Source organism: Poecilia latipinna, unplaced genomic scaffold (assembly GCF_001443285.1).
Source record: "Poecilia latipinna isolate Pla-1442-1.1 unplaced genomic scaffold, P_latipinna-1.0 Scaffold44, whole genome shotgun sequence".
In the NCBI taxonomy this organism is placed as follows: Eukaryota; Metazoa; Chordata; class Actinopteri; order Cyprinodontiformes; family Poeciliidae; genus Poecilia; species Poecilia latipinna.
The window spans coordinates 29,929-50,796 of record NW_015112660.1 but is presented as its reverse complement, the minus strand read 5'-3'; the positions used below and the strand labels follow the sequence as shown (position 1 = coordinate 50,796).

The 20,868-nt window shown below is 37.8% G+C and overlaps 1 protein-coding gene across 1 annotated transcript in view; it reads left to right on the top strand.

Annotated features, from left to right (window-relative positions):
• LOC106957737 (CUB and sushi domain-containing protein 3-like) overlaps positions 1–20,868 on the top strand; it is a 134,408-nt gene that overhangs the window by 90,173 nt on the left and 23,367 nt on the right. Inside the window, exon 2 of the mRNA XM_015049186.1 lies at positions 14,739–14,961. Within this exon, the coding sequence (XP_014904672.1) occupies positions 14,739–14,961 (223 nt within the window). The remainder of the gene's footprint in view (positions 1–14,738; positions 14,962–20,868) is intronic.

The window sequence follows — 20,868 nt, the reverse complement described above, 5'->3', positions numbered from 1 at the left end:
TAGTAAGCAACCTTGTAAACCTCATTTGTCGATTTTCCACAGGCGTGGTCTTAACTGGTTCTCCCAAAGTCCGTTCCACCCATTAGCAGATCCTCTTCACCGTTTTTCATAGTCACTTCAGGACTAGTACAAGACGTGCCAAGCCGTATGTTGACAGCAGACTGCATTCGTTGATTGACCCATGATTTATGTCACTGCATGAGCAAAAGCTGGACCTTGCAAACTCCAACATTATTTCAACAACTGCAGTGGAGCGGCGGACAAAGTGTCTGCAATCACAGAGCTACTCGGTGTGCAGGAGTATAGTTATGAGCTCATAAGTCAAATTTTGGAGGAGAATGACTGATTTCTTGCTTCTGAAGAATTGGCAAGCAATGAAGAAGCGAGAAACGGTGTAGCTGTTGTCAAAGTTTGGTCAGAGTTACCTTTTTCCGCTATCCATCGTGAAACACCAGAAATGGATAACGCAGTAAATATAGACTTTTACATGTAGCAAATTAATCAGCGAACCTTAGTTGTTTTAAGTTTGGGCTGCCGATGAATTTCTATAAGACAAATTAAATATCTGGGCTCATTTGAGTCGGCCACGATAACACCCAGATTGAGGATGACGGGCAACAACATTTTAGGCTTTAATCATAACTACTTCAGACTTTGGGCTGTTTGTCTTTAAGACAAAATGTAATATCTGGGTTTTGTCTGTGTTCATCAAAAGCAGAACCTTAAAGCTTCTCCACTGTTGATTGTTGCAAGCACCATCGTTGGAGAGTTAACCATAGCTCCTACGCTCTCACAGCCTGCTTTTTTACCTTCCTGCCCATACTCACACTCATAACAGTGAGGAGCAGACTGCGACGGAGACACACGCAACCTGGCGAGAGCCAAACTAGGCATTAGCCAGCTCTTAGAGTGCGACTTGATAATACAGAAGCAGCTATTGTAAGCAAATCCCAGCTAGGATCTCAAACACAGACCCTTCCCATATGTGGAAAGAGATTAAATGTCTGGCACCCATGAAGTATAGCTGATAGATTGCTTCATAACACAAGGTTTGGAAAAAGACTGGAGAAGCGTTAGTTATTTTTCTGCTAATCTGTTTTTAATTAGAAAATAACACAACCTTTTGAGGCCTAAAGAGGGACAAAGCTACAATAACCACATTAAGAATTCAAACCAGTATGTCAGCTCCTGTAGTCCAGTCACACCATGAGATATCAATCAGAACTGCTTGATTGTTGGAATATTGCCTCACATTAACTTAATCTTCTGAATGACCAAAATTATTTCTTATTTTTTGGACACATGGGGTTCATGCAGGGCTGAAACTGCAGTGACCCTGAAGTGCAAACAACATCAACAAATCACTAAACACAACTACAAATCAAAAAACGGAACATATTCAAAAACACGACATTGACCAAGCATGACTACAAATTAGGAAAACAAATATTAACTACAAATTAAGAGAAAATTACAAGGTCATTGACTAAGCACAACTACAAATTAGCACATTTATTGGCACATTTGTTGAAAATATGAATGTAACTATTGATGTAAACATAGCTACCAAGCGCACTACATATTTATCTTCAAGATACATAAAAAAGAATTGAATGAATGTGAGTTAATGCTGCTTCCCACTCATGTACAGTAGGTGGCGGTATGGACCCTGAAGTTGTTTGCAATCCACCATTATAGAAAAGATGAAGAATAAGAAGAACGCAGCTCCCGCTATGCAAGAGTATTTTGAGTCTGGACGTGCTGCAAAGCTCAGTTTCGCTCTTTTTCACAGTTTGGGCAACACGTAGCGCTGTGACTGTCCGCCTGCCTTTCTAAACAAAGAGAGAGCAAATACCAGAATAATTTCCGGTCAAAAGTGCTGTCGTCCAATCAGTGATGTCTTCGGTTTCCCACCTCTTCCGTTTTGTTAATATTGTTGTGCTTTTTCAATTTGTAATTGTGCTTATTTAATGTCATTGCGTTTTTGAATTTGTAGTTGTTGTTTAGAGATTTGTTGAAGTGGTTTGCTCTTCCGGGCCACCGTAGAAAACTCTGAGAAAAAGTATCTACAGTACGATGAGAAAAATACCTTCATTGCTATGTGTGTAATTCTACCATGAAACCCATTTTCACAGCTGGCCCACTTTTTAGTGATTTTTTTTAAAAAGCTTCAAGCACTGTAGGAACCTGCATCATAAATTCATAATCTGATATGCTACACTTGCAAATGATGTGGAATGCGATGAACGCAACAAAAAAACTTTCATTATTTGTTCAAATGCACAAAGAGCGCCACAAATTATTAACAATGCTGCATGAGAAACGGTGACGGAAGCGAAACCGCTGTGGCATGAAAACAAAAACGGATCCTAATGAGAGGAAGCAACTCAGACTATCTACATAAAATATAACGCACGCATTGTTCGACAACTCAAAATGTTGCAATTTAACAAAGGGTAAAACACTGGCAAGGTTTATTATTTCACTGCTTATTAATGAATCCTGGCCCATTAGGCAAGGACCAGTGTGAGCGTGTCACAGTTAACCTTGAGCAAAAATCCAGCAGTTTCACAGTATTTTAGGTTTTTGTTATTTACAATAAAAAGAAACGCAACCGTTTCCTCTACAGCTGCTGGTAAAACATTACAACGCGTCACTATACAATTCCGCAGCTGAAGTGTAACATATGAGAAGAAGGCTAAAGCTTCTTGGAGAAAGTTGGGCCTGGGATTCCTTCATCTTGCATCAATGTCATGTGGGAAATAAATAATGCAGCACGGGCTGAAGTTGATCCTGCTTAGCCTTAGCCATCAGTGGTGCTTTCATACCGCAGCTTCCCAGATCATGTGTAAGCGCAAACTGTTGCAGGACTTACACGGTGCAACAATGGCTTAAAGACGGAATCATCTTTGCAGCCATATCATGAACTATATTGAAAAAGAGGCTTTAGAAGTGGAAGCACAAAAATGGGTTGGAGGACCAAAAGCGGTGGATAGGAGGACGTGAACTTACCTGTCGGAATCTATTAAAAAAAAAAAAAAGAAAAGAAAAGGAGCTACAAGTTTTGATTAAAAAAAAAAAAAAATGTCCTAAAAGGTTGGGCAATGGGAAAATTTAAATCCTGTAAGAAAGACAGGCTTCTCTGTGCATTTGTATGTGTTGGACATCATTAGTCAGATTGGCGATGATGACACTCAGCAGAGACAAATCAATACTAACTAGACAGCAGGTGCCTCCCCATTTCTCCTGGAGTAATTAATTCTTTATGCTCTTTCATGACTGCCAATCAAGCAGGGTTTCACATATGAGTTTTTTTTTTTTTTATGTGCGAGTCTCAGTATGTGGATGGAAGGAGGTCTAAAATGAAACTAAGATGATGAGCTGATGGATGTTGATGGATGTTGTTAGCAGTAAATGTTTGAGAAATAACAGCTGCTGCTCACTTCACCTACTTCCTTTTTTCCATCTCTTGCAGGCATGATTATTTTTGAAATTCAAATGTGGGAATTTTTTTACTTCCACTCTGCCTCATTTCTTCGAGACACTCACACAAGGTTGCATTTACCAAAGAAGTCTTCTGCTTACTAATATTTGCTTGCTTTTAGTGACCCACTTTCCTAGAAGGCAGCTTTTTTTAAGAATTATTAGTGAAAATGAACACTTGCTAATTCGCCTCATGCCCTGACCTCGTACTGTCGAGCCCAACACCTCTTCCCTGGGTTTACGTTGGTTTACAGCAAACGGAGCAAAACTAAATGTAAAAGTTAAATCTAAAACCGGTGTCTCCTGTCTTATATCACCACATACATTTATATCAAGATAGGATTTCATTTAAATTTAAAAGTGAAGAGTTAAGATGGCTTTTGTGAGGGATTTTGTTTTTCAGCGTTTGCACGAGGGGCGAGAAATGGACAGTTTGCAACAGCACTGGAAAACATTTATTAGTATTTTTGTTTGTTTTTTTCTATAGTGATATCACAAAAGTTTTTTTTTTTGTTGTTTTTTTTTGGCACTGTTGCCTAGCAGCAAGACGGTGCTGAGTTCAAATCCTTAACTAGGGTCTTTCTGCTCTGAGTTTCTTTGTGCTTTAAATTGCTTCTTCCTCTCATAACACAAATACATGCATGATGGTTTAAGTGCCACTTTAATCAGCCCTTGGGTCAGAGTGTGCATGTACACAATTGTTTATCTGTATGCCTGCTTGTGCATCTGTGCCGGACCCTGCTACATTTTACATTTTAGTCTGGACAGTCATTGTTATAATTTTAATAAAATACGGGTAAAGTAAATTGAAAATGTATTACTTATTATGCTGACATTTATAGATTTTAATCAGGCTTCCAAACATAAAACATATTAAAAACTGTCAGAGAAATTGGAATAGGTCATCTTGAAACTCATGAAAAAGCAGCGTCTTGGTTGAAAGAGATCTTTTTTCTGTTGTTTTTTTTTTTTGTTAGCGCTGACAATACATACTATCAACAATCATCTCTGGATTCCTGAAAAGATCACTAAAGGAACAGAGAGGGTGGTTTTCTTTTCCTTTCGAGAGACTAATCACATTTAAAATGAAAATGCATTAAGGTAGTACATTAAGAACATTCTACATTAAGGTAGAACAGCATCAAGCCTGGAATAACAGCGGAGTGAGATGGTGTGGTATTATTTATAGCACTTACCAAGAGAGGTATCTTGGAGGGCATGAAAGCCCTTCAGAATTTTAAATGGCCTCAGTAAATCTAAGTTTCTACAAGTTCCCAACAGTAAGAAATGCTGATGGCTTTCATTTAATTTAAACACATTTGTGTTTAAATCGCTGAAAGCCTGGTTGAATAGAAACAGAGACTGCTTTTCTTTTATTGGTTAAAATACAGAGTTGAATTCCTTCTGGAAGTCTAAAAACAATTTTAACAATTTATTTCACTTTTAAACTGCTTTGCATTCTCAGTCATAGAGGTTGTAGCCAATAGCTTATGTTTTCTTCTTTAAATGAGACCTTTTATGCTTTCTTGAATAAGTTAGAGAAAGTCGTTACAGCTTTAGAACAAAATCTTTCTCGGATAAGATTTCACCTGGTCATTTCTGCCTATTTTGAGCTCCTTCTGGATCTGCTTGTTGCAGATTTGCAAAATTACTTTTCCCACTGATGGCTGGATTCACCTGGGCTTACTAGGTGAGGGGCAGTGAATGCCGACTTAATAATCAGGAGGTTTTTTGAAACTCCAACAAAACATTTACTTATTGCTAAGAAACATCTGGATATTGTTTAGCAGTTGGAATGTCTCTGGAAGGAGTAGAGACTCAAATAGAAGTACAAACATAAGTGATAATAAGTGATCTTTAACTAGTTTTGAACATCAGAGTCACGTGATAAAATGCAAAAATTAATACTGCAATATGTTAAAAGAAAAATGAAGTGCAAGCGATTCAAAAAGCTATATGTTCATTAAATAAGAGAATTATAAATTTTGTTTTAAAATATGGACAGAGCTCTACAAGGACCTGAGCAAAGCCTTAAAATGATTGATTTTCAATCAGTGGAATTCGTTTGTAATTTTTTACTTTTTTTAAATCTAATGTTCACATCTCTTTTGGTTTTTGCTTATAGTCTAATAGAGAAGCACTCAATTTGTTTCATTTGAATCTGTTTATTAAATAATGTATTAGTGTTTACACTTGGAGACATTTTGTTTAATTAATATCTTCTAAACCAAAGGGTGGTAAGCAGCGTATTCAGCAATAAAGTATTTTAAATGTACAGTAATTAAAATTGCAAAATACGGTGAGCTGTTCGTAATTTGAAAGCAAATTGTTGACACTGATGTGTAAGAACAAAAAAAGAGCTCATGTTTCCTTTTTATTTATTTATTTATTGTTTTTTTTGTTTTAACTGGAACAGGAGCGAGTTGATGGAAGGATTGACTGTTGTCGCAAAGACTTTGAGACAGGGATTGATGTTAAATGCAATGCAAAATATGTGGCAAGATCAAAACGCAGACATTTTGCAAAACAGAAGTTGGGGAAAACTTCTAGCTTCTAGATTGGCCTGGCTAGTATCAAAAGTCTTTTCCCTAGAACTGCTGTTTGAACGCCAATGAGTGATGCACTTTTTTAGATTTGTGATAGTAAGTAAAGGTCTGACACCTTTCTATTCTTCCACATTATAACTATGTTATTTCTTTATGGCCTATAAAATTGAATCTCAATTTAAAAAAAAAAAAAAACACACCTAAGATTTGTGGTTGTAACATAACATGACAAAATGTGTCAAAAATGTAACACTTCAGCAAGGCACCGTGAAAGAGGGAGTGCAAAACTTTACAGAAACGCAGAAATAAAAGAATGAGGCCCTGCCTCATTTCACCACAGCCAGAAAATAAACCACTGTTGTTGTTTTTTTGTTGTTTTTTTTGGCTTTGCTAGATATTTTCAGCACATGAGAGCGACTTTGAGACTTCTTTGGAAAGACATCTTTGTACAGTAGACCATTTTAAGGAGTTACTGTATGTACTCGTAGCCTTCAGCGTGAAATTTGGTGTCTGAACATTTTTATTTCTATATGCATGTGAATTTAACATAACCGTTGTATACTTTTTCCCAATGCAAGGTACATTGGTGTACCTTCAATGCATTTTTTTAGCCAAGTCAGCCATGTACCCTCTGTTTCTCTCCGACTCCCAGAAAACAACAAGACTCCCCTCTGTTCTTCCCTCTCAATCAGTCCCACTTGTTTACTGTTTTTCAAAAACCCCTGTCTTTGTCTTTTCCTTTCATGTGTGTCCCCCTGTCTCACTCTTTGTTCTCGTTCTCTGGCTCCTTATCTCCATCCCATCACTGCCCCACCCACCTCTGACTGACAGTGTTATAAATTGATTTTCAGCCCGGTGTGTTCTCTCTGTTTCTCTCTAGGCATTTCCCTTATTTAGCCTCAACCACTCCAGGGTATAGTCTAGACCGCGGGCCAACTGTCAGTCACTGGCAGCGTGGAGCAGTCTAATTCTTGGCTGACAAGTACTCCTGACAGCAGGAACCAATGGGACGTTTCAAACATGCTTACTCTCTCTTGCTGTCTCTCTCCATTGGATCTTGGCTATCTCTCTTTCTTTGCTCTCCTGGTCTCCCTCTGCCACTCTGCTCTTTATTCAGCTACATTTTTCTTTATTTTTGATTATCTCTGTTACTGACCCATTCTTCTGTTATACTGTTCTTTGATTGTGTCCACTATCTAATATGCATATACAACTCAATAAAAGTATCCAACACTGCATAATTATGCCCCATAAACACTGAATATTTCAAATTGTAGCTTGACTGGTGTTTGATCTGAGCGCTGACTGGATTGTTTCCCTCTTTGCAATGATTTGAATGGTGAACTTGCTCCATCGGGGACCGCCATTTTTTATTCATTAATGTGAGTCATTGAGACGGAGTATGCATTTAAGCAAATATCGTAATACTGAAATGGAAACGGAAAGAGAATGAAAAGATAATAAAGATAATAAGAAATGGAAACGGAAAGAGAATGAAAATAAGATAAAGCAAATTAAAGAGAGAAAGAGCTCGACTTAAAGCATTTTTTTCTCAAATATGAAATAATTCTTACTATAGGAAAAAAAAACTCATGTTACCATGCTGATGATATTCGTAACGCTAAAGAGGATGTGTACAGTCACTCACGCATGCACCTAATGCAGACGTTGCCAGTCGCCCAACCAGGAAATGGGGAACCCCAGCAACCTCGAGTGTAGCTCTGGTCCCATTCCGGTGAAGAATGGGGTAATTTAACTGTTTATTCTTCCACAAGTCTGCACCATGTGAAAATGGCTATATGGATCAAAGCAATCTTGTCACTTAAATGATATGTCGGGGGACTCTGTGAGTCCATCTTTTAAAGATTGATGGTCATAGTTCACATCAGAATTCAGAGGGAGGAGTATGAAAGGCATTTTTGTAGCTCGATTCAAATGATTTAAAATGTTATTTTTAAGGATTTGACATTTATGATTAATATGTCGAGCAGCAGCCATCAGTCAGACAGCTTTATGTCTGAGGGTCGACTGGTAAATGTATGCATCAAAGTTCTAGCTATCACAAGATTGGGCCCCATTTTTGGTTTTAGGAGCACAATAGTTTTAAGTGACATGCCATGAATAACTATGGCAGTGGAAACTGGAAACATCCATCCATCCATCTTCTTACACCCTTATCCCATTGCTGACAACAGGGCGGGGTTCACCCTGGACAGGTCACCAGTCAATTGCAGAGCAACACGTAGACAGACAGGATGAACAACCATATTTTTGGACTGTGGGAGGAAGCCGGAGTACCCGGAGAGAGCCCATGAATGCATAGGGAGAACATGCAAACTCCATGCAGAAAGAACCCGGGCCGGGAATCGAACTCAGGACATTCTTGCTGCAAGGCAACAGTGCTACCTACTGAGCAGCATTGGAAACGTAGAACTGTAAAATGATAATGATACAGGTGTGGGAAACGTTCCTCAGGAATTTTAGTCATAATGGCATCAAACAGCAAATTTGTTGACTTGACATTTATGGTATTGATATGTGGTTCCAACACTTACTCTGTTGACCTGAGACCATTGGAATACAGTTGCTGTCTAAAGGACAACAGTTTAAAGGTAACCTATTATGCAAAAGTGTCTTTCCTGCACAGTTTTATACTTCCATTTGGGTCCTTACTGCTTCTAGAAACTGTCATTTTGTTGGAATATGTTATTGTTTATTGGTGTCTGGGAAAAAAAAAAAAAAAAAAAAACATTTCAAAAGCCTCCCGATTATTATGTCACTATTATATTATAAAAAACAAAACGTTATATGGACCTACCCTGACTTTGTCAAGGAAGCATAATAGGTCTGCTATAAAATGTTTTGTGACATTTGTGATGGTCTATTTTCTATCCAGCTGCAGGCTAACACACAAACACGGGTACTCTAACCAACAACTACCTGACCCACTGATACAAGAACAATCTATGCTTCTGTGTTCTTTGTGTCTTGTTCTGTCCCTGCTCGCTTTACTATAACAGTTGAAATTGAAGCTCATTTTAATAGACAACATTTTTCTAATTCGTTATTGTTACATTTTGGTGAGCTTGTGTGAGTTGTAGCCCAGGTTTCCTTTTTTTAAAAGTGTGGGCTTCGACTGCTGTATTCCACCTGCTTCAATTATTGACTTGTTTTGTGTTCAGAAATGATTTTCTGATTCCTTGGTTGCAAACAGTGTTTGCTTGAGCAATTTTTTCCTCTGCATCATCTCAAGCCAGTTTGGACACACTCCTCTGACATCAACAAGCACTTTTGTCCGAAACACTTCTGCTCCTGAAATATTTTCTCTGTTTTGTTTTGTTTTTTTTTTTTATTATTCTCTGTGAGCCCAAGAGATGGTGGTGCAAGAAAAGTTTCAGTACATCACTGAGCCAGAAAGGCTCAGACTAACTTCTCTAGCACCAACGTGATTTGCTGATTTAATATTTGTGCCAACAAACCTATGAAATGCGAATCCAGCTCATAAGAGGCTTAAACGTAATTATTTTTCAAAAACCAACATCAAGGAATTCCTCATCATTAAGAGTTGCACATCTGTTAGTCTACTTTCTATCTTCCAACTTCCCCCTTGATTTATTACTTCAGTTTTCTTTAAATCCCAAACCCATTCATTAAAAAGCACTCAACCACGTAGTTTTGGTCACATTGCACATTAAGAAAATTGACTGTCCACTTTGTTATTAAGAAACAGCAGGTTGGTCAGGTATATGTTGGCCATTGTACATTCATTAGATGCAGCAATCATCAGAAATTTGCCAATTTTTCCAAACCATTCTCATCTGTGATTTGCATGTCAAATACTGAAAAAAAGATTTTTTTTTAAATACATTTTTTATTAGGAAAAGCTGCCTGAATCCTTCAAAAAATTGACAGATGCCACTCAAGCATATAAATACGAACTTGAAGGTCGAAGGTACTGGATTAATGTATTCTTTTTAACATTAGCAGTTGCATGAGCCAAGTGCAGCTATTTTAAGATCTGTGTGGTGTTAACAGAGCTCAATACTTTCTGATGCTGAAAAACCGGGTTACACTCTGTGTGGCCTAATGGTGACTGGCACATTCATTGGCAATTCAGAGCAACTGATGCACCTTTGACTTTTTTTTTTTTTTTTTTTTTTTTGGACTGTGAGACGATTTCCATGCATCTCCAGAGAAAGCTCTTGTTACACATTGGGCTTCCCGTCTACTAATCAAATCGCAACTCATGCCAATTTATAAAAGCACGGTGTATGTCATATTTATCTAAAAAAAAGAAAAAGCTGGTCTGGTCTTAAAAAGGGCATGTGCCAGTGTAAGCCCCTTGTTAATCTTCCTTGGTGTAATGGTGAAGACATCCAATATGCAATATTACTTCGAGGAAAGAGATCAAGCTTATATGTATTGCCGACCGAGAGTTCATTAAATCCACTCAATTCACGCAGCAGATTTTCTTCTTTGTCTCTAAGCTCCTTTTATCCAAGGAGGGTTTTGCTGAGCACGCATGCTCTTTTCCAGCTAAACCCTGTTCCTCATTAGCACCAGAGCATGTATTCACACCTGGGATCCACCAGAGTCCGAGCACAAATCTTTTACTGTTTGCAAATTAGTGTCTCTGTTAAAGTCTTCATAGGTGAAAGACCTTGCTTCCAATGTATACCCACCCAAACTTCATTGTACAATTACAGTCGCAAACCATATCAGTTCCCATATGGCGTTATCTGTCTTGTTTGTGAAGAGAGGCACCGACGCTCCCAAAACTTATAGATTCAAGTATTGACCCTCTAGCCTTCAAAAAGAACGGGAGGAAACATTCCTCTCCGACCAGAAACGGTCCATCCAAATTGCCGTGTCTCATGTTAAAGATACAGCGCCTTGTGATGCATACACGTTCATTTAGGTTTAGGTTGTTTACGCTGTATCACCACATCTTTTAATTTTATTAATCATGCATCATAAAGCAACGCATTGTTCTGCAAATGAAGGAACTTTAAAAATGTTCAGGGTTTCTTATTATTTACAAATACTATGTGTACTTTGATGCACATAAACAAAACCTGGTGAAACCAAATTGCCTTTGGAAAATCGAAAATGTCCACCTACTTGATAAGCATATGATTCACAGAATTTCACCCAGATTAAAATCTCTGTTCCTATCTGCTTTGATTTGTGTGTGTTTGGGTGGAAGAGGAAGAGGGCAGAGGGAATTAGGGTCAAAACAAATGATGGAATGAGTAATAGGTTTTAAGGGCCAGCATATTAAATAATCTCTGTGACTAATCCATGAATATGTGAGCATGTTCGTTGTAATCTGCCTGTATGTCAATGTTTGCCTATCCATTGGTGCGTACCTGTGTGGAACTGTGTGTGTGTGAATATATGTGTTCATGTGCATGTTTTTTTTTTTTTGGTGCTTTTTTTTGTGGGTGTGTGTTTGTAGAAGGGCTGTCAGTTTCAGTCTGGTAGTCAGCATAATTAGAAGTCTCCTCTTCTCCTTTTTACAATCCTTTCAGATCCTTCCCTTTTTATCCAACTGACCCTTCCCATTTCCCCTCACTCACACACTTTCACCTCCATCCCCGTGAGTTATGAACCTCCAATCAATCTTTCATTCTTGCACGGTGATGAACGGGGAGGAACCTCATCTTCTCTCCTCCTTTGGTAGAGTTCAATGTCGTAACACTGTGTTTTCACTGGAAGCTATAGAGAATCGGGCCGATTTCTGAGCTTTAAAAGGGTTTCATAATGGTGCCAATGTGAATAACTGAAATGTTGGTTAAAAGGTTAAGCAAAGGTTTAAAACGATCTTGTCTGCTTTTTAACTTTGTTAAGGTTTATGTTTGGCATCCTCCATTCTGAAAGCTGAATGCTCTCTTTTACAGGAATAGAATATAAGACTTCCTGGAAGACTCAGTTGGTGTGATGATGGAGGGAACTTAGTTCAAAAACCTTGAGACTGGGGATGTTTTAGGTTGTTTTACCTTCCAGAGGAAAACCAATCTAAAGCATGCAACCAGAGATGCAAAGGAATGACCTATTTCAAATGGCCCAGGTGACGTCTGGACAAAAAAGTTCACAGACGCTCTCCATTTAATGTGATCCTAGGCTTTTGTGCGAAGAAAATCAACAACTGTTTCTCTAATTGAAAAGATGGGTTATTCTAGAAAGGATTGACTTGGAATGAATGAATAATAATGCAAATATCAAATTTGGGTTTGCAAAGAATTTAGAAAACCATGTATGCTTTCCTTTTCACAATTCATAATTCTGCTATATTGCATTACCTACAGGTAAATTATTAATAAAAATACATAGAAATGTGTGGTTGCAACATAACACATGTGAACAAATTTAAGGGGTATAAATACTTTTAAAAGACTCCACTTAGAAATGAGCAGGCAAGCAGAGCTGGAAGCAAGGTTGTTATTTTGAAGGTGTGCTTACCTAAAAAGTGTAATCTTGGTCTTTATAGCTTATATTTAATTGATTCTAAAGGAATCAGCCTTTAATTGCTGCGCAGGCTGCTGTTGGCCATTACTTGTTCCTGTGATTATTCTGAAATCGTTTACCTGGACAAGTTAGACAAAGACACACACACACACACACACACACACACACGCATGTACGTATATATAATGTACATAAACATGCAGGTTTTTTGGTTTGGTTTCCGTCTTGGATAATTGGTTTGAAAAGCATCCAGAGCGATCGCCCTGCTGTCCCTGTGGCCCCAGCTGCCAGGGTAAATAATGAGCCTCATAAACATGAAAGGCAAGGGGATGATCATCCTGATTTGAGCTTTGCACTCAGAGGAGATCAATTAGGGCTTAGACATTCAAGGGCTTAAAGCATACACTAGGAGCAATTATCAATTAAACACAACCATTTAAAGGTAGGATGGCACCAAAAGACCCTGTTGCAGCACTGCAAATAATTTTCCAAAGTTTTTGGCTTTGTTCAGTTTCTGGTGAAACCCGTGATTTTTGAAATTCGATTGTGAACATACATAAAGTATGATACAGCTATGGAAGCTAAGCGCTAACATATTTAGCACTTTGTAGCTGGGTACCATTGTGTCCTTGAACAGAAATACACTAAATCCCTTCCAGTTCCACAGATTCCCCTTCCTGAAGCTTTCTCCTGTGTGACTCAGCATTGCTGTGCAGGAACTGAAGAGTTTAATCATCAGGAATCAATACAGTGTTGTAAAAAAAACACACACACACACACACACAAAAAAAACCCACTATGGACAATCTTCCCAGGTGGACAAAGTTTCCATCTTGCACCTGTGCGATTGTTTAAAAGATCGTTCATATGAAAGTGAACAAATAATAAGCCTGATGTAAAGGAAATCAGCTTACAATTTAAGCATTTAGTTGGCTATGTAACGCAAAGTGCTCCAAAAGAAAAACCTCACGTTTAATTTAGTACATTACAAAAAGTGTCGATACTTTTGATACATTACAACCAGAAACCTAATTTTGATTTCTTGGGAGACTTCTGGATACAAATAAGTTTTTATAAATATGATTTTAAGGATCAGATTTTGTGGAACATCTGGGAGGCCAGTGATTGTGATGTGTGAGGTGAGGTGGTAAAATAACTTCATGATGTTCTGCAGAATATCACCATGCAGGACAAAGTATATTTGAAATATTTTTCTTTTAATGTTTTTAGATAAGGGTGGAATATATATTGTATTTGACACACATCTCCAGTTTCACTGACATTTTGATGTTTTCACTCTGCATGTTTTCACGTCAATAGGCTACTCCACTAGCAATAACAAAGGGATAGTCAGGTTTCTATTTCCCAGAGGCGAACAGGGCGAGGCCTAGACTTAGCTTGGGTTAGTTTTAGATTTCACGTTTACAGAAAGCTGGAAAAGCTCAGTGGTGACGGCTCCCAGCCAGCTCTAGGAATGGGGTTTTAGAATCCTATGCTCAATGAGACTACCAGCTTGTGTTGGTGATGCACTAAAACAAATCCTGCCCCATGGAACGATTTTTGTTGCAGGCAGCATCTCTTACTTTCAGATATGTGGGGAGCTAAACTTTAAGAAGCTAAGGGAAATTTGTGTCTTGGGTAGAGCTTTTCTAAATGCTTTCCATTAATGTTTCATACAGAAGTATAACATTGACCCACTTAGTGTTATTCATGCTTTGACTTTCTACTTCGTTTTTTCAATGTCTCCATGTGAAAAATGTATAGGCAGTATTTGAAGATGTGCAGATGTGGGCATTCATGTAACTCATCAGTCCTTGTTATTTTTACATTACATGTACATTGGAATCACTATTGCAAAGTAGTTGCCAATGATCCATTTTTTATGGAAGTGCAACAGCAATTGATCTACTTACCAAGAACTTTTCCAGCACCTCTCTCATGGAGAAAATAACAAGTAAATCTAAAACTAAATCTTAATCAAATGGGGACATACAGTAGGAGTGTCACGGTCAATCAATAAGCACATTCAACACCCATTGGATTTGCCTCGCAGTGCTAAGACAAAAGAGATTGCAGAACTTCAGCCGTTGGTATTTCCACGTGTCGGATTCGATACAAGTCAACGCAGCAGGCTCAAAACGACACCGCAGTCGTGGGTTGCCGTTAAGTCTGTGAACAAGTAAGCTTGGTGTAATTCATTATGAGTATTTAATAATAAGTGTTGTCTCTTTATATTCACAGGCTTCATCTACACCTGTGGGGGTACACTGAAAGGACGAAATGGCAGTATAGAATCGCCTGGTTTCCCCTACGGCTACCCCAATGGAGCAAACTGCACCTGGGTTATTGTTGGGGAGGAAGGAAGTAGAATCCAGCTCATCTTCTTGTCATTCGCCATAGAAGAAGAATACGACTTCCTGTCCTTGTACGATGGACACCCCCACCCTGCTAACTTCAGAACAAGGTAGGAAAGGTGCTCTCAGTTTTAGTTAATTAATGTCTGAGCAACACTAAAACCTGGTTTAACAGTTTTGGATTCCTTTGCATGATATGTTTTGGTGGATTACCTTAATCATGGGAAGTAACACCGTTATAGTGATAGCTGACTGTTTACTTTTTATTTCACAAGCTTTAGCATCATCTAAGCAGTTCCAAAATGACCCCAAAACAATCTTTTAAAATTTGGTTATGCTGTGAGATAATCCAAATGATTCTGTTAAACAGATTTTTATTTTTTTTTTTTATCACAAAACATCATGTATAGAAGTGTAAATTAATTGGATAATATGCATTTTTTTTAATTTAAAGTTTAAAAGTTGTACTGATAGACACTGTTTAAAGGTGCATGTTGCTTACAGCTACAAGCGAACAGACAGAGAGAGAGAGAGGGGAAAAAAAAATCTAATTTCTGCTGGTTTGTTTTTCCCAGTCAAAGCCATTAGAGGAAAATAAATGACCCACAACAACAGGTTGCGGCCCTTTTGTGGCGCACGTTTCCCTTGGCTCAATCAGTGCCACTGTGGGTCGCCCTTAATTATGGAATCATTTTATTGAGTTCCTTCTGTGAGAAACACAATAACCAGAATTAAAATCATTCATGATACACGATAGCCCTCACCTTCCCTTATGATTTTATCTGCCAATCAATAAGAGCCTAAAAGCCTTTGTGCTCGACTTTATTAATTTAACTCTTGAATTGAAAGATCAAGTTAATAATTAAGCTGTAAATTAGGTTATTTTTAAATCACTTTTGAAACACCCTGTTGTGAAAACTGACTAGTAAAAAAAAAAAAAAAAAGCCCTCACAATCTCTCAATACAATTACATTTTTATTAGGGGATTTCCCCTGCAAGAAAGTGGTCATTGATATTAGATTTTTAATTATTTGTCACAAAAGCTGCTGGCTGCTCATCTATAATTTCCAGCAGCCAGGTCTTACTTAGCAAGCAGTGGCGTGTGTTTAAAACACACGTCTACATTATGCCAGCGGTAATTAAACTGTACTAAATTTGGATGTTCGCTATAGGGCCGAACAACAAACGTATACTGTCAAAACATGATACAACTTTATACTAATTTGCTGTTTTGTTTGATCCTTGGAAATAAAAAAAGATAAAAAAATCTCCTCAGATGTGCTCAGAAGTCATTAAACATGTAAGCTAGAGAAATGAGCAACCAACTGAGATTTAGACTCTTAATTCCATTTAGGATTATGTGGATGTGAAATTCCACGTGGAACTAAATCCTGGAATCAAGTGTATCCAACCTTAAAGCAAAGCAGGCTCAACACAAGACATGCTTCTCCTTGTTCTTTTTCGTCAAGTAACCTGCTTCCGCTGCACATATCTGATTTTTTTTTTTTTTTATTTTTGCTGCAGAATGCTCTAGCTGATGCTGAAAAACAAACAAACAAAAAGACGTTAACTGGTTGAAAATAACAAATACATTTTGACATGTAAAAATTAAACACTACTCTTATCATTAGTAATTTCTTTTTATCTTGTAAAGTACTTCTGTCGCATGAATTTTCATAATATTTTTGCTGCATTACAACCACACACCTGATTGTATTTCACTGGGATTTTTATATGATAGAACAACACAAAGTTGTGCATAATGAAAATAGAAGGTCACTAAATTTTAACTTTATTTTTTTCTATAAATAAAAAGCTTAAAGGTTGGTCCCCTCTGAGAAAATATCTAAATAAAACTGCTGGTCTTTTGGTATCATGTCTGTGCCAGACTTGCACATCTAGAGATAAAAAAAAAAATAAAAATGCTGCTACTTTTCAGCTTATAGCTTAAGTCCAGTCAGATTGGATAGCATCTGAAAATGCCGACTCTCATGCAATAGTTCCCTTTTATAATATTTATGGAGAGTTTGACAAATTTGTTTTGTCAACAGACTTTCCCACCTGAACAATAGACTTCTGCACTTCCTCTAAATCTAATGTATGACTCTTACCTGCTTCTCTGATTAGTGCTTTCTTAGCCTGTCACTTCGGCTGTCATGTCTTGGTAGGTTCACAGTTGTGCCATGCGTATTGCAGTTTTGGGTGATGGGTTGAACAATTCTCCATGAGCTATTAAAAGCTTAGGATATGTTTTTTATAACCCAACCCTGCTTTAGTCTTCTACTGACCATTAACCTTAATCTGTATGCTGTGATGTGTATAATGCTGCTTGTTCATTCGATGTATGTTCTCTAACATACATCGAATGCTTTCACAGATCTGTTGTATTTACGTTGAAATTAACATGCAGACAAGTTTTCTATTTACTAATTACGTTACATCTAAGCGAAGTTGGTTGTAGCTGATTTAAATGGGACTGAATACAACTGCATACCGAACATCCACGTTAGATTTAGGGGAAAAAAAAAAAAAAAAGTAGAAAACTATGTTTATTTCATATTTTTTGTGCTCATGTTCCACCTTTTTTTTTTTTTTCGAAAATTTTCCCAGCACCGATAATAAAACGTTACCAACCTGCTTCTATGTATGAAAGAGCTTTTATTAAATTTCAACCTGAGTGTTAGAGAAAGGCCAATAAAAGAAGGCCCTTCATGAGACCGCCGGCATGCCTGACCTAGAGGCCTGTGACAGTCTGTTATCGAGGTGTGAAGAGTCGCAGATGACATGGAAGGATCTCAGTCTCACTCAGCGTAGATGCCTTCAAAGGTTCGAAAGAGCTGTCCTGGTAAAGTGTTCGGCTAAATGAATCATTCTCTGTCGCGGGCAGATATATTTTTGTATCAGGTGATGACGTTGCCTTTCACGAGACACTTCTCACAAATGGGCTACGGGACACGTCACTTACGGTCAAGTGTCAGCCTCCAAGTTTAGCCGCTGTTAAGAAGTAGCATCTACTTCTTCTAATTTAGAGCATCTAAGTTTTCAGTTTCTGATGGAAAAAAAAAAACTTTTCCTGTTGCATTTGGTAATTAAAAAAATGCAAAAGAGAGAGGAGAAACTGGTAATATACGGATCTGAAATGTGGGTCAGGTTTGTGAAGGAGCTGTTTTGCTCCTGTTTTAATTATTAGGAGTTAAGTTTTAGGTGAGGTAATTGCTTGATCTGTCAAGCACCACATAGTTACTTCATACACTGATGCCCAATGCTGGCATTAGTAATCAAAGTGTTAATGGTAATGTACTGGTTCTGTCAGAGAGAAATGGGTTTGGACCTCATTTGTCAGGAACCTGTCTCTTAATATAGACTTTGTCAAGAAACATAATGCTTAAAAGCAAGCGATCCCTAAACAATTACTAATAAATTGTTCTTCCTCATGATGGGGAAGTAATTGGAAGTTGATGTTTCTGGATACTTTCACTGTATATGTGTACTGACAGGCAAAATGAGCTTGGTCAGGATTGAGCAGATAAAGTGGTATAAAATGCTTTTTTTTTTTTTTTTATCACCAATGAGCGCAGGGCTCTGGAGAACTACTGTTTTCAGCCATTGTCACAGTTTGAAAATCAATAAAATATATTCTCCTCTTCCCTGAATTTACTGCCATTCCCCATCATGATGGACTGGAGTCCAGACCATTTAGTCACAGAGCAAATGGCAGCGTACCCTCCACACTGGTTCCCAGTATGTTCAGGAGTTTATTCCTTGAAAATGTATCCCTTTGTGGTTATAACTACACTGAAGCTGCAAATAAGATTGCCATATTCTAAGATGAAAGTGGAAGTGGTGAGCTAACATAAAAGCATTGTTTAAAAAGTAGTACCATGGCTTATGCTTCGTATTTGGAGTTCCCTATAACCAGAGAGTTTAAGATTAACAGAAAAACTTTCAGCTTCAAATCAGTTAATAATCAGTCAATGTATACCTGCACTATAACTGATCAATACATGCATATAGGCAAAACCTGGAAAGCAAATTGAATCAGTTTGTGTTTAACTGGCGATGCAAATAAAACTGTGCGTTGCGTTAAAATGTCTGAGGCCCTGAATGGAAGGTGTTGCTACACACACACACACACACACACACACACACACACACACACACCACCTTACCAAAGAGAAAGCTTCCGTAAAAATCAGTAAGTCTACAGCTGTGTTGGTCAATTAAAGAGTTTATTTCTCACCAGCAGCTGTTTTTACTGTTTCATAGTCTAGTTTGTCCATCAAAACAATATCCAAAAACAGGTTCAATAGTAACAGTTTCTTATAATTTTGTTGTCAACCAACACCTGTTTCCTGATGGAAATTCCTCTTTCATTTTTATACAAATTCTAGATAAGAAAATGCCATATTTGAGACATAACCAATCTCTCATTGCTTTTAAACTGGATGCAAACTTTAATGAAATGGAGAATAATTACATATTTTAAAGAACCTGTGGCCAGCTATATAATATAATATAATATAATATAATATAATATAATATAATCGTGCATTTATTGCATCTCAACTAACCAGTTCCAGTGTCTTTTCGCATTCTTAGCTCAGACTTGATTATATTTTTGAAAATGCTCCATCAAGAACAGGCAGAGGATGCAATTCACTTCTCACTATTATGTCTCTAGAAATAAAGGGAGTCATCCGGATGTTTGGTCTGTTGCTGAAAAGCAATTCTCTCATCATGTGAAATGAACTGTGCTCGTTTGGTTCAGCAGGCATCATTTTTAATCAACCAGCTTCACTAATCAACCTTTTCTTGGACAATCCAGTGGCTTTTAGGCCTCAGATACCCCTGCAGAGTTAATGTAAAAAAAATTTTAAAAAAATGAATAGAGTTGAATAGACTACAAAGGGAATCGGAGGTGGATTTTGGTGCTTTCCATCTGATTACTGTTTTACCAGGCGACATCCAAGAGAACGGAGGCGAAGTGAGAAGGTTTAAGATGCTCTCTGTATCTCTATTGGTTTATTAGGATTTTCTGTTCATCCAAAATAGCATGGAATGATGTTAGGATTGCGTTCACGTGTGTTGTTGTTGTTGTTGTGTGTGTGTGTGTGTGTGTGTGTGTGTGTGTGTGTGTGTGTGTGCATGTTCTTGTCAGTAAGGAAGATTTATGGCCCACATCGACACAATCGCCCCACTAGTTAAGCCAAATTACCTCTGCTGTCTCATTTTCTCTCGCTTTCTCTTTTTCACCATTTTGTCTCCCTCTTCCTTTCGTTCACACCCGCACACACCCAACCATGCTCAAAGATAAACATGAACACGGCCACGGGGCTAAATGATAATTTAAAGGTCAGAACCATTAACAGGAAAATTGTAATTATCAGGACTTTCATTAATATGGATAGCACACATTCACACGATTGTCCAGGCCCACAAAATATACAAGCACAACTCACACAAACCATCCTCTCTCTGCCCAGGTTCCGACCCGTATAGTCTCCATACCACTGTGCTGTTGCAGTCTAAGCAAAGACCATCTCTGTATGATTTGTCAGTGTTTTTCCTTATGAAACACGAACCCTCATAAAAGTACGTGTGTGTGAAATTTTCACATTTTACTCACAAATTTGCCTTTTATGAAATAAAACATTTTTTTCCCCCATTTGTATCTCCCTCGCACACGCCCTTATTTTGCATCTTCAGGTAATTTCTGACTGCATTACGAGCAGAAGTTGGAATTTGATTAATTCTTACTAAACTTAAGCCAAAAAATATATTTCAGGTGGCCTTTGTTTTGCACCACGTCTTACACAAATCAAAAATAATTAATCAGAGTAAATGATGCATCATCCTTTTTGAGGCGACTCAAAAAGTGTCGATGGCAGCACACTCCTTAAATACAAGGGAGGAGAGTCCAAGTTAAACGAAGAAGAAAGCAGGACATTGTGCGATAAAAGGCAGAATTGAGAGTTAGTTATGGTATTAATGGATCTGGCCCAACCTCCCGACCTCAC